Below are 17,500 nucleotides of genomic sequence, written 5' to 3' on the forward strand. Positions count from 1 at the left end.
TCTGATGGTCAGGTTGTGGAATGTATGGTATGCGCTCTGGAGGAAACCAAGTGACCTGCGTAGGGTTAAAGTAAACAATCCGACGCCTGTAAGAACCCCGTGTTCTATTTCTAATCGTCTCTTGGCGTTCTGTGAGATTTAAACCAACTTCTCGTCGCCTTTTGGCTTCGCGGCGAACCAACGTGAGGCGCATAAAACAAAATTAGATAAACGCTAGTCGTCCCGGACACCCCCGCAGCCCGAGTGACGAATGGATTGTTCCACAGTAGGTGGGTCTTTCCTGCGGGCACCAGAACGCAGATCAATGAAGCAGACGATTTCCCGAAACTGGTTGGACTGGACGAGGTGGGAATAAACCTTCATCTTCATCAGGCTGGGAAAAAAAAATAATAACCATCCATTTTTTTTTGCTTGTGAGAGCTACGTGAAAATAGTGCGATGTGGAAAATTACAGTTGTTCTGTAGCCTAATAGAACCGCATTACACAGTGTTATTATTTTTGTATTGTTGTTACACGGACATTATCTTTTGATTCAACGCCGATTCGAGGACGGAGGAATTAATGATGATCTTTGCGAACACCGCCAATCCGGTCAGGACTCCGTACCACCGGAAGCAGGTAATAATGGTTTTATTACTAGGAATAATACGCCCAGGGACGCAGGCGCGCGATGCCGGACAGGCCACGGGACAGGAGCAGGATACCGGCGTACACTGAGGGGAGGAGGGGGTTATAATAATACAATAAATTCCAGTATGTTTTATATTATTTTAGATAAAGCTAACTCAGGGTTAGACATTTCCCGTCCTTATTTGAATTATTTATGAGCTCTTTATGAGTCGATACAGCCAGGCGTCGTGAGTGTCTACGGATCCGGTTTGCATCATCATGCATTCGACTCATCTGTTTTTTTAACCCTGTATTGTTTAGTATTTGCTCATTCAACAAAATAATAATGAAGATTGTGATGCGATTGGAAACGCGTCAACTGAGTGCCAAATTCGCTTCAGGATGAGTTACAAAATCAGGATTTATAAAAAGGAATCAACTGCGAATCGACTCTTTCGAACGCTCCTTTTTTTGAACCCGAATGAATTGCTTTATGAAGCCGCCTGGCGGACACGGGGACAGGGGACACGGGACACGGGGGAAGGCGACAGGATGGGTTTACTAACAGTTTTAACACGGAAACAGGAGGCTGTGAAGAAGGTGACTCGGAAAGATCCCGGGGCAACTTTGTGTCCAGAGAATCCTGGAGGTGTGTTCATGAATATTCATTAGCTTGTAGTGTATGATGCAGTGGATGGGCGTGGCCTGGACGGAAATTGACATCTATCTATCTATCTATCTATCTATCTATCTATCTATCTATCTATCTATCTATCTATCTATCTATCTATCTATCTTTTTCTGGTGAGATATCTGTCTGTCTGTCTATCTTTGCTGAGATATCTATCTATCTATCTATCTATCTATCTATCTATCTATCTATCTATCTATCTATCTATCTATCTTTTTCTGGTAAGATATCTATCTATCTATCTATCTATCTATCTATCTATCTATCTTTTTCTGGTGAGATGTCTGTCTGTCTGTTTGTCTATCTTTGCTATTTATCTATCTATCGTTCGTTTGTTCGTTCGTTCATCAGGACCCTTTAAACCCACTCAGTAAAAACACAACATGATGAAGTATATCGTCGTACAGCAGCTTTGAATGCAGCGAGATACACACACATACCCAAATGCCTACACACACCCCCGAGCAGACATTTGCATGTTTTCCTCGCGTATCTCGGCTCAGATCAGCGCCGAGGTTAGCAGGACTCGGAGATTTCACAGTTTATAGAAACCATATGGTGCAGGATGACTGCAGCACATAGTACGGGACCCAGGGGACACCAGCAACGCTTGAAAGATGGCCCGGAAATTGAATCCGGTCTTTTGCTCGCCGCTTTCCCTCGTGCCTCCTCCCAACATTTTTCAGTCTCTTTCTCTCCCTGTCTTCCATTCCTCCTCCTCCTCCACCGGCTCCACAAACCTCATTGTATGAGCCGTATCACATACCTCCTTTTCTCACAAACAGACACTCGAGATGGCGTTTTACATTCATTTGCCTCGGGCCGGTTGAACCCAGGGGGTGTGGGGGGGGTTGTTTGGTGATGGTGTGTGTGTGGGGGGGGGTGTTTGGCACCGTTTTAATCGAGCTTGTTGCTGCAGGAGTTTTCGCGGTGCAGATTCTCAAAGCAACGGCTTTTCTTTTTACAAAAAAACCCCCAAAAAAAACTGCGTTCCCGTGGTGGAACTCATCGGACGGTTCTCGGCACATCCTCTGCGTTCGTGTTCGAGCTGTAACACGTTGCACCGCGTTTGTGCCTTGACCTCTTCAGCTCGATCGGGTGACAGGAGCTTCGGAGCTCCGTGTCCAGGCTCACCTGAGCGTGCACGTGTGTGTGTGTGTGTGTGTGGGGCTGCGAGCTCATGACTCACTCAACCAGAAGTGGGTCAGTGTGTCAGAGAGCAGGAGGACACACACCCACACACACACCCACACACATACACACACCCCTGGAGTGCTCTTGTGAGGTGTTTTTATTATTTTTTTTATGGTCCAACCACAAACACACACACACAAATGCGTGCACCTGGAGTTCAATATCGCTTCACGCAACAGCTGTAATTCACACCACTGGGTTTCTCAGTCACACTCTCGTTCTCGAAAGGCCCGTCTGCCGGTGTTTTATAGGCAGCCATTTTATGCGAGAGAACCGTTTTAATGAACGAGCCAGAAACAGGAAGTGATTCACTGATGTCAGCCGCAGTCACTAGACTCTGCGGTGAGGGCGAGGCCTGTGCTTCCTGTGCTGTCCCTGTGCTCAGCCTGGTCACATGACCTCTTTAAAAAAAGCGAAAAAAACAAAACCACCACCTCTTTCCTTTATTTTTTTTCTGTTCACACCAGCTGTTGATTCCGTATTAGTCATCCTGACTTCTCCTGTGTGAACGCATTTAGTGGTCAGGGGAGATGTTTCTGGCGTGACTCACCTCTGCTGCGACAGTCAGACTGTAAAACTCTTTTGTAGCTCAGATATTTTATCCTGCGCTTTGGGGCTGTGGGTCGTTCATCAGGCACATTCTGGTGAAGAGGTGATTCATTTCCGAAGATTATTATTTTTTTCCATCCAGGCCGCGTTAAGACCCAGAGCTTTGACGTGACACTTACGTATTTTTTCTACGACGGATGAGGAAGAAATCGGGCGAAATCGAAATTCTCCGAAGTTTTCCGCTTTGTTTCGTTTAGTCCCGGATTTTATTTTTATGCACTTTCTGTGCGTCTCCTTTATTATCAATAGAACAGTATGTTATTTAGCACCTATAAAATAGCAAATCTGTTGATTTGTTTTAAGACACGATTCCTTGGAGTTTTTACGTTGAACCCATGAATTCCATGCGTTCGCAACCACGTGGCAACACGTTTATTGTATATTTATAGCTTTATATTACATTTATTTGTTTACATTGTAACATTGTGTAATTTGTATATTTGTTTTTTTGTTTAGATGCTCATTTCATTGTACTTGAACTCTGCCCAATCACAATAAAATCGAAGCCTATCTTGTCTAATCTAATACTGGGAACGTTTTAGTTTTTTTGCTGATGTCGGCGAAGATCTTACACGGCTTCACGTGCAGGAGATAAACGTCCGCATCCTTTTATAAGCAGCTGAAATAATCGAATACAGAAGGATAAATTCCAGTCTCCGGAGTTCGGCGCAAAAAAATAATCCTTCTGGTTCCGCGACTCTAAAGCGCTAGATCGGACCGATACGAGAGCCTGCTCAGGCAGGTACGTTTGACGGCGTGCAGCCCGAACAGAGGAGCCGTGGTTACTGATTAGACGGTATATGAGAGCTGTGCATGAGGGTGAATCCATGCACAATCTGAGCGTGCGATCGAAGCTCCGTAGCGCTTTCCAGCACCGGAGAGGCGTGAAGGGCACGATGGATAAGCGATCGGCCTGTTCCAACACGCTGCGCTTATGGGAATTTTCGTTCACAGAACTGGATTTTTTTTTTGGGTTTAAAAAAAAAAAAACCTTTGTGACGAATTTTTAAAAGAGTAGAAATGTAAAAATATATATATCGTTTTCTAGTAAAAAAAAATTAAATGAATGATTTGATTTGCGTTCGCAGCCTTATGTTGCTCCGCCCACACATCCTATGGCTCCGCCCAGCCCAAGCACCAATAGCAGCACGAATAACAGCAGCAGCAACAGCAGCACGACCGGATGGGAGCAGCTCAGCAAAACCAACCTCTACATCCGCGGCCTGCCCCCATCCACCACCGACCATGACCTTGTCAAACTCTGTCAGCCGTGAGTACACACACACATACACACACACACACACGATCTGTCCTACTATCCTTGCGAGGACCTTCCATCTTTCCATTGAGACGATTCTCAAAGCCTAAACCTATATCCTTTAGATTAAGTTTAATCTCACTTAATCCCTAAATGCAACCTTTTTACAGATTATTACCAAAATCATCATATATCATAGGGTTTTCTATATGTTATGATTCTGATATTATGTTACAAAACATCAAATATATCAACAAAAGTTTTTGGACACCTGATTATTCCAGCCGAATGTGGACCTTTTCCGCAAAACTGCTCCCACAAAGTTGGAGGCACACAATTGTATTAGATGTTTGCCCTTCACTTGAACAAGGAGACCCAAACCTGTTCCAGCATAACAATCTGCACAAAGCCAGCTCCATGAAGATCTGCTTTACATGGCTTGGAGTAGAAGATCTGCAGCTATAGAGCTCCAACCCTGTTGAGATGAATGTGAACTCACCTACATATGTACCTGACTTTATTAACACCCTGAATGAATCTCCACAAAATCTCGTGGAACATCTTCCCTGAAGAGCGGAGGAAAACAGGAAATCGTGACTCAATGTGGAATCTTATGGTCAGGTTTATATGTAGTTTGAATATGTAGTATTTATTTATATTTAAATAATTTGCATTGCGTTTGCTTTCATGTTTAAGATCTAAGACACAGTTCCTTAATTGAGTGTTTTTTTTGGTTTGACTTTAATATTAATTAGTACAGAAAAAAAAACCTTCACACCTTTTCCTTCTCTCAACCTTCCGATCTCCGCTGTTTATAAATCTCTCCCCATCACGCTTCACGAGTCCCTCACGTGAGCACGGCTGAGGCATGTATCCCGAGGCAACAGCATCTATTTGCGTGACTTCTTCCCAACGCTGCCGCTGATGGAAATCGGCCTGTGTGAGGAAAGCAGGCATGATTCAGCAGATACAGGAACCCCCGCGGTTTGAATCTCGCGTAATCCCCCGCTTTATCGCTGAATTGCATTTGCCACATAACTGATTAGTTTGGCTGATTTTCCCGATCTTTCGAGGACCAAAAAACGTATAGGGAATTGTTTTTATGGAGTTTTATGTTAAGATAATGAAATGTATTGATGAGAAAATATGCTACACGCTAGCAGAAATAATGCTACAGTTACTACTTCAAATACTGTTATTTCAGCAAATACTTCAATTTCTACAAAGTTTTACAATTAATACTACTACAAATACTCCTACAGCAAATACTACAACTACTACAACTGACTAAAACACTTCTACTGCAAATACTATTACTGCCATGATTACAACTACAAATCTCCTGCTACTGCAAATACTCCTCCTATCACCACGTCAGTTATTGACTTCTCAAATCAATACAATTTGATTAGATTGGAGCCCTGAGATTGGTGCTCTGGGATCGAAGCTTTGTGATTGGAGATTTAGAATTGGAGCTCTGGGATTGGATTCCAGTAATTGGTGCTTTAGGATTGAAACCCTGGGTTTGGAGCTCATGGATTTGAACCCCGGGATTGGAGCTCTGAGATTAAGATTGGGTTCCAATCCCAGTTCCTGCGATTGGAACCAAGCACCTGGTGTTTTAGGATTGGTGCTCTGGGATTAGAGTCGTGGGATTGGTGCTCTGGGATTAGAGTCGTAGGATTGGTGCTCTGGGTTTAGATCCCTGGGATTGGAGCTCTGGGATGGGAGCTCTGGGATTGGTGTTCTAGGAATGGTTCTCTGGGATTAGATTGCTAGGATTGGAGCTCTGGGATTAGATCACTGGGATTGGTGCTCTGGGATTAGAGCTATAGAATTGGATCTTAGATTAGAAGGATTCGATCCCTATTATGGGAGCTCTGGGATTGGTGTTCTAGGAATGGTTCTCTGGGATTAGATTGCTAGGATTGGAGCTCTGGGATTAGATTCCAGGGATTAGAGCTCTGGGATGGGAGCTCTGGGATTGGTGTTCTAGGAATGGTTCTCTGGGATTAGATTGCTAGGATTGGAGCTCTGGGTTTAGATCACTGGGTTTGGTGCTCTGGGATTAGAGCTATAGAATTGGATCTTAGATTAGGAGGATTAGATCCCTGGGATTGGAGCTCTGGAATGGGAGCTCTGGGATTTGTGCTCTAGGAATGGTTCTTTGGGATAAGAGAGCTATAGAATTGGATCTTAGATTAGGAGGATTAGATCCCTGGCTTTGGAGCTTTGGCATTGGAGCTCTGGCATTGGGGAGCTCTGAGATTAGTGCTTTGGGATTGGAGCTATGGAATTGGTCCTCTGGGATTAGATTTCTAGGATTGTAGCTCTGGGATTAAAGCTCTGGTATTGGAGCTCTGAGTTTTGAGCTCTGGTATACACAAACGGTTCTTTAAATTTTTACTTCTGCTATTAAAAATGCAGTGTAGTCCTGAATAACAGCCTCTATGTACAAAAAGACGAATCTTTTCATTTTTAGTGCTGCATGCAGTTTACATCGGAAGTAAATAAAAAATGAAAAAACGCCATTCCCGCTGTGCACACTGACACGTTTCTGAAAGATGAGGGCGGTGGCGTTTGCAATTAGGAGAAATTGACGCCTCGTATTGACGCTCTGCATTTCATTGACCTTTTTACCCCATCAATCCCCCCTGAGTGTGTGTGTGGAGGGGGTGGTTGATGGAGTGAGAGTGTGAGTGTACGGTGCATGCGAATGTGAAGGACGGACATTCCTGTCTCGGGTTAATTTATCCTCGGGCGCTCTGGGGAGTCCCGTCATCGACCATGGTAATTCTAGAAATTGGTTTTTGAGAGTCAGCTAGGGAGTAAAGCCTGTTATCTCCACACATCACGATGCACTCCGGGTTGCTCTTGCATGCCGGTTTTAGCGGCGCAGCTCTGACGGTCGTCTTGCACAATAAACAAGCTCCTTCTGGTTCTACGAGCGCAAGGAATAGTTTTGGGCCCGTTTGATTTACTTTGACATGCTCCAGGCTGACACATGCCATCGTAGCGAGCAGGAAATGGGGCCTCCCTACCCCAGAAGGAAGGGGTCAAGGCCAAGGTCGGGTGGGCCTCCATGTTGGAGGATCACGTGATCTGTTTGGCGAAAGCCCATTGGCGCCCTTCCCTCCCTTCCCCACCCCCCCATATCTCTCATTTCACTTCATGGGATTTGCCAAAGAATGCTGCTTATGCACGCTGTTTATGCAGCATACCAAATCAGAGCTTTTATTCAATTTAGCGTTACGGAAATTCGACTCGCTTCGCAGTTTCTCCTGGAGCTTAGCTAGGTCTTGAGAAAAGCAGACGTCTGGGCTTTCGTTTCGAATTTCCTCCACAGCAAATTGTCGGGGGTTTAAACGTTTTAAAAGCGAAAGGCATTTCGAGACCGATTTTATTTCTTTATTTTCCTGCGAGGAGAAAGTGCAAACGTTGAACAAACCCGCGAAACAAACCAAGACAGAAGTGAATCCTTCTCTTCTGTGCATCCAAAACTGCAGGCGTCCGTCTCAGGGGTGTTGAGAAACACACTCGGCTATGCCTGCTCTCATTCATCATGCCTTACTCACTGCCTGATGATGGAAAAACACACACACACACACACACACACACACACACACACAAGCAGCCCGAGGCCTTGGTCAGCGCTGTGACTGTGGAAGGACTTCCTCTGAACTCTCTGCAGTAATCACAGGCTGCTTTCCATCAGCAGCGGCGTCTCGGTTTTCGTCACGTAATTGCCGCACGCACTTCCATCGTAGTCACGGCCGATTCCTCACACAAAGACTTCTTTGTCTTCGCGTCATGCACCTTAAACAAGCGCCAGCTCGGGACCCGGTGCTTCCTGTGTGTGTGTGTGTGTGTGTGTGTGTGTGTGTGTGTGTGTGTATGTCATTTAGCTTAACTCACACATTCCTCTTTCTTCATGCCGTGTATGACACGTGTAGACAGACTGTCTGTCAGCAGGATGCATTTATACTCTCTCTCTCTCTCTCTTTCTCTCTCTCCAGGTATGGAAAGATCGTCTCCACAAAAGCCATCCTGGACAAGACCACAAACAAATGCAAAGGTTTGTACGATGGCGCCGCCTTTCTCTTGCTCAGCATAGGGCGTCGCTATATCTCATCACAATTTATGCAAAAAATATCATTTTATAGCATGTAAATCAATATTAATTACAGGATTAGGATTAAGATTAGGATTGGGATAGGGAAGGTTGAGGTTAGGAAGACTCGGATTAGGGTGAGAGTTGGGGATAGGATGGTTAGGGTTGAGGTTATGTTTGAAGTTAGGGTTGGGATTAGGACGATTAGGGGTTAGGATTGGGGTTAAATTTAGGGTTAGGTTTGGGGTTATGAGTGTTCAGATTGGGGTTGAGTTTGGGTTTGGGATTAGAAGTATTATGATTAGGAGGTTAAGGATTGTGGTTAGGGTTGAGGGGGTTAACTTTATGTCTGGGAGGGCTGGGATTATGGGTTAAAATATGAAGGATTGGGATTAAGAGGGTTGGGGTTAGGGTTATAGGGTTAGGAGTGATTTATTTAAAGGCATCTAAAGATTCAAAATAACGCAAGACAGGAAAATGGTCAGGAGATAAACTAACTGGTTATGTCACAGTTAAAGGTTCGGAACAGTAATCAAATATTTCCGCAGGGATTTGCTTATTGGAGTGTTCCAGGGATTCATGTCCCAGGCTGTGAAATCTGCAGCGTTTATTTCTTCAAAATACATCTACACCGATATCGACTCGTATCACATGATTACGAGATTATTCGCCACTTTTACTGACAACTTCCCAGCATTTTTCAATCCATCACAGTCGCATTAACGTGAAATTAACGCTAAGCGTCTGTTTCTCAGGTTACGGCTTTGTGGATTTCGACAGTCCCGTGTCTGCACAGAAAGCCGTGGCGGCGCTAAAGAGCAACGGAGTTCAAGCTCAAATGGCAAAGGTGCGACAGCAACCTCCGACACTTTCTTCTTTTTTTATAGGCTTTACTCACATCTCTGTGAGAACGCGGTTTTGCGAGAGGGCGCCAAATTAGCGTCCCTTTTTAGTTTTGTACACCAGGGGGCAGCGTGGAGCAGTCGTCTCAAGGCCGCAGAGGGAGTCAGGAGAGGTTAGGGGGGGTGCTATTTGTTTAGCAAAGCGGCAAGGAGAAAAAACTCACACGGTCCATTATTAAACAGACAAATTCCCCCTGAAAGCTTTTGTGCACACGTGAGCGTAAGATCGCTTTTTAGACTCCTTTAAAGCTCCACTCTCCTGCTAAGATGTTATAATAGACTGTGTTTCAGAGAGATCTACGCTCGTTCAGGCACAAGGGCGTTAGTCAAATCAGCTACTGATAGAGGTGAGGCGAGGTGAAGAGGCCTGAGGTGCAGCCAGCGTGAAAAATTCACTCCGGAGGTCTTTCTCTATAAGCAGGAGATCTTCCACTCGAGCGCATGGAAAGCATGTTCATGGAGCCCGTTATGTTCACTTTAGGTCTTGCAGGAGCATGTTTGGGGGTCCAGTGAAGGAGAAATTTTATGCTACAGCATCCAAAGACTGTACAATTCTTCCCCTATAACAGAATTATACCTGGAGAGAAGTGTCCCAATACTTTTGGTTTTTTACAATGTTCGTTTCGTTTAACGCTGTTATTGTACACACCTGCAGTGTGAGTGTGTGACGGAGTTACACTGACCTCCTCCCACTGCTTCTGCTTCAACGTTCAATTATTCAGCATTTCTCCTCTCCCCAGCTTTGATTCTGTTCTAGAGCTTCGATCAGCCGTTTGTGCTCCAGTTTTTGTGTTTGATTTACCTTGTTCTTTTTTTTTCTTTAATGCTGTTCCTCCTTAAATGAGACGAGCTTCCAGAGTCAGCCAAAGTACTCCGTACACATGATCGCCATGGTTACGCCCCTTTGCTTACTAGAGTTGGATAATAAATCCAGGGCACCCTCAGAAACCAGATTGCTTCACACAGAAAGAATGTCAGATTTGCCTCGGGAAAACGGCGGCTCAAATTAAGCCTGACGTGTCTTTCCTGGAATGCACAACTTTTTTTTTTTACGACGAAGCAGATGTGGATCGAACAAAATAAAAAAAGTCGATGCCGATTAGAACGAAATCCGAATTGTGTGAAACCATTGTGTTAGATGCCTTCAGAGAGCTGAGATCCCTTTTAGAAGTCCAGCTTTTTAATGTTCTTTATGTTCCTCATTCGATTGGGTTGCAGCAACAGGAGCAGGACCCGACCAACCTGTACCTGTCCAACCTGCCCGTGTCCATGGACGAGCAGGAGCTGGAAAACCTCCTGAAGCCTTTCGGACAGGTCATCTCCACTCGCATCCTCAGAGACGCACACGGCATGAGCCGGGGAGTAGGTTTCGCCAGGTCAGTGCACACACACACACACACACACACACACACACACACACACACACACACACAGTTTGGTTAAATTTCAGTAAAAAAAATTACAGAAGAAGAAATGCCAAATATAGAAGAATTGCGGAAGAAATGCAAAATATCAATTTGCTTGTAGTTTTTTATTTTTATTATTTTTTTATTAATGAAGTTTATCATCATCGTGTGAACAGTTTAAATTTTTTTTTTACATTTCAATAAAATAATATATAATATACTAATTTTATAACATTTTATAATATTTTATAAATATAAAATTTTATATATTTTATATAATATTTTATTTAAAATTGTTTATATATACATATAAACAATTTTAAATAAAATAATATATAAAATAATATTGTATAACATTTTATAATATTTTTAAAATGTACATAAAATGTATATAATATATATTATAATATATAATATTAAATCAAATTAATGCAATACACTTTTTTATTATATTGATTTAATTCATTAAAATGGGACAAATTAAATTGATGAAATGTGTGTGTGTGTGTGAGATGTGGAATTGTCAGTACTTTCTCCTTTTAAGCAAAATTCTTGAAGCCGGACATAAAATCCGTTATCTCCAGACGGTCGCAAAAACGAAAGTGGCAGTTTTATAACACGCTACAAATCATATTTCCAGCAATTAGAAACAGTGACACTGCGCTAACTCTCGTCTCTTTTTTACTGTCTTGTTGTGAAACTAAACAAAGTTTCATTGTAACTGTATAAATATATACAAATGTGTATGTGTGTGTGTGTGTGTGTGTGTGTGTGTTTTCTTTTTGTTTTTTGTTTTTTTTTATTCAGAGCACCATCTGGCCCGCTGTGTTCAGGTTTAGCCATGCAGTAAAAGCAGGTCAATCACAAATGTTTTTTTCTCTCTCTGTCTCAGGATGGAGTCTACAGAGAAGTGCGACGCCGTGATCTCTCACTTCAACGGGAAGTTCATTAAATCTGGAATGCTGGGTAATTAAAACGCAAAAAACCCTCTTTTTATTAACGTTTACAGAATCTTCAGAAAATCACAAAACGAATAAACGTGCGAAACGTGTTTCTAGGCGCGTCGGAACCGCTGCTCTGTAAATTCGCCGACGGAGGCCAGAAGAAGCGTCTGGGTCAAACCAAATACGTTCCCAACGGACGAACCTGGACCCGGGACGCCGAGGTGAGACTAGTAAGTTCATCTCCTGTGCTTTATACGATGCTCTGGATTTCTACTCACTGCTGTAAATAATGAATAAAATAAAATAAAAACAACAATATGGTTTTCGTCATCGGAATTGCTTTTTTTTTGTCTTTCAGAGTGGGATAACGTTGACCTATGACCCCAATGCTGCTGCGCTCCAAAATGGGTAAGCCCTGCCAGATGTGCTCCTTTTGCCTTTGGTCATGATAACCTCCAGTCTTCTGGAAAGTTGTGCGGAAGCTGCGGGGGTGCATTCAGCATGAGCAATTCATGTTCACTAGTTTTGGAGCTCTAGAGCAGGAGATCTACATTTTTTTTTTTTTTTTTCCCATCTTCATTGATCTGGGATTTTTTGCACTTTCTTGAGCATCCCATTCCACCTCCCATTTGCCGTTATAGGAACGTCCACTCTCCTGAGAAGGTGTTCCTCTAGATTTCAGGATCGTCCACATCCTCCAACCCATCTATATCATATCTTTATGGAGATGATAGTTTAGTTCTTGTAGGAGATTTATTAGTTTGGAGAAGAACCTCTTATGTCTGGAAAAATACGCTGTCCCAATACTTTTGCCACCATCATCCATTTCCTGAATTGTGTAGATGAAGCATCTTGATTTTGTCTTCTGTAACACATTCAGGTACTACACCCAGCCCTACAGCATGGGGAACAGGATACTGACCCAGACAGCCGTGTCTCCGTACATCTCACCCGTCTCCACTTACCCGGTATGACCTCCTGCCATCTCTCCATCACTCCATCTCTTTCTCTCCACTATATTTTTAATGCTCTTTCCAAGCCTGCTTTCTACCATTGGACAGAGTGTGTCTTGTTTTCTGAGTAGATGTACCATGTAAGATTATGAAAATACCCAGCAGCCTTTGTGGTCCAGCTCGGAGCATCTCAGGCGATGAGCAGAACGGAGAACACAGCAGCTGTGTCAATGTAGTGCTGAGTCGTTTGCTTTCATACAGCACCTGCTCTTAACTGTGTGTGTGTGTGTGTGTGTGTGTGTGTGTGTGTGTGTGTGTGTGTGTGTGTGTGTGTGTGTGCAGGTTCAGAGTCCCTCCTGGATGACACATCAGCCTTATATTATGCAGCATCCGGTAAGAGACAAAAAAAAAAAAAAAAGCATTAGTTCACTTCCTCTCTTTCGTTGAACCACAGCAGGGTCACCACCATTACAGATAATGTGAATGAGATATACAGGGATTATTGAGATACCAGAATATGAGATATTGGGGGTTAATGAGACATTTGTTGGGGGTGAATGAGATGTGAGAATACGAGATATTGCGGGTAAATGAGATATATGAGGGATGAAATAGGGTGAAATGAGATAAAAGCCTTTTAAGTCATTATTTGAATTAGATTGAATTTGATTAGGCAATCAGACAAGCATTTCACACACACACACACACACACACACCCTAACCCTATTTTTATTTTGTCAATTAATAAAATTTAATCTGTAACATCTGATTATGGAAAATGGTGTGTGTGTGTGTGTGTGTGTGTGTGTGTGTGTGTGTGTGTGTGTGTATGTGTCGGTGAGTGGGTGTGTGAGGAGGTTTCACTCAAGAAACGAGTTCGGAAATGGAAAGAGGAATCTGTTCTCATTCATGTGATCCTCACCCAGTGATGTCTTTCTTACTCTCTCTCTCTCTCTCTCTCTCTCTCTCTCTCTCTCTCTCTCTCTAGGGAGCTGTTCTGTCGCCCTCTATGGACCACCCTATGTCCCTGCAGCCGTCCTCCATGTTGGCTCCTCTGACGCAGCAGATGGGCCACCTCTCCTTAGGCGGCACTGCCACTGTAACGTTTACACAAACCACATTTCGATAGAATTCCCTGTAACCCACCTCCTGTAATCGTGGTGTTTAATTTGTATGTGCTTTTTTTTCCTTTCCAGTTTATTCCGACGAACACACCTATGCAAGGAGCGTATATTCCTCAGTACGCTCACATCCAGGCGGCTGCCATCGCCAGCGAGGTACGGAGGTTTGTTTGATATCAGCACATCTTCGAAAGGGTTCCTTAGCCGCTGTGAATATCCAATAAATGCAAAAAAGTTTAGCTTTTTATGTTATCAGGAAGCGGGAAAGAAAAATTCTTGTGGTCAATGACTCGAACTGGAGACTCCTTCCATAATAGGCTAAATAAATGGAAAAATGCAGATTATTCCGCTCGGATCATGTGACGCGTCATGTGTGCGAGTCCTTGTTGCTATAGAAACGTGATTGAATATAAAGCCAGCAAATTCAATTCACCGTATAAAACAATAGAAACAGAAGGTGTTTCTCTCAGGGTGGTTTGGTGTTGATGGAACGTACAATCCATTTGTTTGCGTTTCAGGATCCCAACGTCCAGGCCCAGGACATGACCTCCAGCGATCCCTCCACCTTCCCATACCAACCGAACAAGCAATAAAAAAGGTAACCTTAAGAGTAACGCCACGTTTACGCGTATTCACGTTCTCTCCCGTCGAGCGTCCTCATCCCCCGTCTGTTTTCCAGGTGAGCAGTTGGGGAGGCGGAGTCAAAAGAGGGCTACTATAACTACAGGCTTATCTTCCTCTGAACAGGAAGTGACATCACACACAGAGGGAAAAAAAGACACCTTTACTTTGCACAGGCTCCTACAGAAAAAAAAAGAAAAGAAAAAAAATACACGTAAAAAGTCCACGGTTTGAATCAACTTTAACAACCTCAAAGACCCGCAGCAGGTGCATCAGCAAACGCAACAATGCAACTCATCACAGACAGACGGACGGCTAGACGGACAGACGGACAGCATAGGAGAAGAGAAGTACCTTTTATTTTGCTAAAAAGGAAACAGGACGAACGCTTATTTTGTACCAAGGACTTCAGGAACAGACCAAAGTCTGTGAACACTGGACCCCAAAAACAAAAAAAAAGGAAGAAAAAAATTTTTAAAAAAAACAAAGCAAAAAAAATACACGATGCGGTGTGATCGTACCTTTAGATGCATGAGAGGACTTTTTAGTATGGTTTTTAGTGTGTTTTTACTGACCGTTTCTCTCTCTCTCACACACACACACACACACATACACACACACACACACACACACACACACACACGAATACACAATGCTGTGGTAGTAGCGATGGGGAGGTTTCTTTCTTTCTTTTTATTTCTTTTTGCTTTTGTCTTCCGCACTTTGCCTTCTTGGTCCGTAGTAACAGACATTTTTGCCTTGTAAATACCGGGTTTAGATTCTATCGTTTGACGGCCGGCGTCGCTCTTCTCTCCTGTCTGTCAAAGCGGATTAATAAATCCACACGCTTTACTGTAGGTGTGTGTGTGTGTGTGTGTGTGTGTGTGTGTGTGTGTGCGCGTATGAGAGACGGGGAAAAGATGAAATTCTGCCGTCCTCCGAAGTCTTCTTGCCTTTTTAGTCGGAACTTGATGTGGTAGTTATAGACGAAGCTGTCGTTAGTGTAGGAACGGGGGACGGTTCAAAGGGTGGGCGGGGCTTAGCAAGGGATACATTGATTTGTGGGCGGAGCTTAATTGAGATATAGATTATACAGGAAGCGATCGCCCTTCGGGACAGATGAGTAGTTTTTCAGAGATCGGATTATTGACTTTTTTTTTCATTTTTATTTTTTATGCCAGTTTTTTTTTGTCCTTTTTTTTTATTACAGTTGTGTAGAAATTTCTTGTACTGAGAGGCAGAAGTGCAATGTTTCTTTTTAGCTAGAGAGCAAGACTTGTACAGAAAAAAGAGACGCTTTTTTTTGTTGTTTTAACGAAATCAATCATTGGGAGGGAAATCCTTTTTTTTGTTTTTGTTTTTGCCATTTTTTTATAATTTTTTTTTTTTTTTTTTTTTTTTGTATTAATTCCCCCCTTTCTAGTTAATGGCAATATTAAGGGCTGCAGCTGTCAATCAGAAACGAAGATGCAGTGACTTTAGAATCAGATAAAGTGGATTCTGTTATAAATGAGATGTTTGTAGAGAAAACGAAGGACAAACCCAAATCCTTCAGGGGAAAAATGAACTGACGAACGCTGACCTCTTCGATCGTAAATTATAATCAGGTCCTTCATAGGAAAGAATTAAGGCAATAAAAATAAAAAAATCATGGCAATTAACGATACACTGTATAGACAAACGTTTGTGGACACCCGAGCATAAGATTCAAAACGCGCTTCTTTTGGAACATTTGCCGATATAATGACCTCCACTCTTCTGGGAAGATGTTCTACTAGATTTTGTGGTTCACTTGGAGACCAGGTTGTTATTAATACACTGTACAGTGTACAATAGGGTTCTATAGCAGGCCACGCAAGAGATCTTCTACGAGATCTTTCACAGACCAGTGTAAAGTATATCTTCATGGAGCTGGCTTTGTGCACAGGAACAGGTATGAGATATTAAATATCACCATCACCATTCTAAAAATCAGGTGTCCCAATACTTTTATCTATCGTGTATTTTCGTTCCACCAAAGACCATTTAAAAAAGGAAAAAAAAAAAAACGCTCCTATCATTACGGATTAACGCTAAGGTGCAGGTGTTTGTAGATGTTCGGCTATTCGGAAAATAAAATTGTGCCTTTTTTTTCTCGGTTTTGATCAAGTTTGTATTCACTTGTAATCTCAGACGTGAAGTATCTGAGAGCCGCGACACGAAAAAAACGCTAAACCAATCAAAAACTCACGCCGCAGATTCACGAGACGCTTTGGTCTTTAACTTCAATAGAGTCACGTGTGTCTTTTTTTTTTATTGTTTGTTTGTTTGTTTTACGCGGCCGTTTTTTTTCTTTTGATGTCCAGGTCAGCTTGGCCGTCGATCTACCTCAGAGTTGTATCTGTCGTCTGATTGGTCGGGTTTGCAGGTCTATCCTGTCCAATCAGAAGAAATGAAAAAAAAAAATAAAACATACAAAGCACCAGCTCTGGAGCTGGGATCATACAGGACTTCACATTTAACACATCTGTTCATTCTTCAAAGGAAACGTTTTTATGTGGGGGGTTTTATTCGTGTCTTTTGGTTTGCTTTTTTTTTTTTGGAGTTTGTTTGATGATTTTGAACATCTGGATAGAAACAATGGATCTCTTCGTGGCGGTATGGAACGCCTGCGTGACTGCTTTCAAATAAAATTGAAACAAAAAAACGTTTCACGTTTTCACGCAAGATATCGAGGCTCAATCCGATCAACCAAAGTAACGCATTTTGTCATCGAGATGTATTTAAACATGGAAATTCGATGAGGGACTGTTTTTTCAGCTTCACCTCACACAATCCTTCACGTCCACATCGAGAGACTGCGGGTTAAAGGGAAAAAAATCAGACATGCTGCACAGGATTCACATTTTCTTTTATATATATATATATATATATATCTAATTGTACACACACACACACACACACGCACACGCATACACACAGTTTTGCAAATGGTTAAAATGTACAGCGACAACGAGGACAACAACGACGACAAAACCTGCTCCTGTGTTTGTCTATTCTTCAATTGTTCTTCTTCTTTTTTTTTTTTTTTTTTTTTTATT

The 17,500-nt window shown here is 42.7% G+C and overlaps 1 protein-coding gene across 2 annotated transcripts; it reads left to right on the forward strand.

Annotated features, from left to right (window-relative positions):
* The first annotated feature begins 293 nt into the window (after nt 1-293).
* rbms1a (RNA binding motif, single stranded interacting protein 1a) lies at nt 294-15,277 on the forward strand. 2 transcript variants are annotated; one of them, XM_046857290.1, is made up of 14 exons: nt 294-619; nt 4,193-4,374; nt 8,379-8,437; nt 9,229-9,320; nt 10,594-10,751; nt 11,674-11,747; nt 11,840-11,946; nt 12,084-12,133; nt 12,606-12,693; nt 13,021-13,071; nt 13,667-13,777; nt 13,875-13,955; nt 14,318-14,397; nt 14,479-15,277. In XM_046857290.1, the coding sequence occupies exons 1-13, from the start codon at nt 563-565 to the stop codon at nt 14,390-14,392; spliced, it is 1,185 nt and encodes a 394-aa protein (XP_046713246.1). In that variant the 5' UTR covers nt 294-562; the 3' UTR covers nt 14,393-14,397; nt 14,479-15,277. The 2 variants fall into 2 exon arrangements, with proteins under 2 accessions (XP_046713246.1, XP_046713245.1); XM_046857289.1 differs by having other exon boundaries at nt 295-619; nt 11,840-11,955.
* Nucleotides 15,278-17,500: the final 2,223 nt, after the last annotated feature.

The sequence above is a fragment of the Silurus meridionalis genome, chromosome 9, assembly GCF_014805685.1.
Source record: "Silurus meridionalis isolate SWU-2019-XX chromosome 9, ASM1480568v1, whole genome shotgun sequence".
Classification (NCBI taxonomy): domain Eukaryota; kingdom Metazoa; phylum Chordata; class Actinopteri; order Siluriformes; family Siluridae; genus Silurus; species Silurus meridionalis.

Bases quoted from the DNA above. Each gene is read 5' to 3' on its own strand.
- rbms1a (XM_046857289.1), top strand. From the start codon at position 563: ATGATGATCTTTGCGAACACCGCCAATCCGGTCAGGACTCCGTACCAC. The intron at 12,694-13,020 runs GTATGACCTCCT...GTGTGTGTGCAG, and splicing joins CACCCGTCTCCACTTACCCG to GTTCAGAGTCCCTCCTGGAT. The intron at 13,072-13,666 runs GTAAGAGACAAA...CTCTCTCTCTAG, and splicing joins CTTATATTATGCAGCATCCG to GGAGCTGTTCTGTCGCCCTC.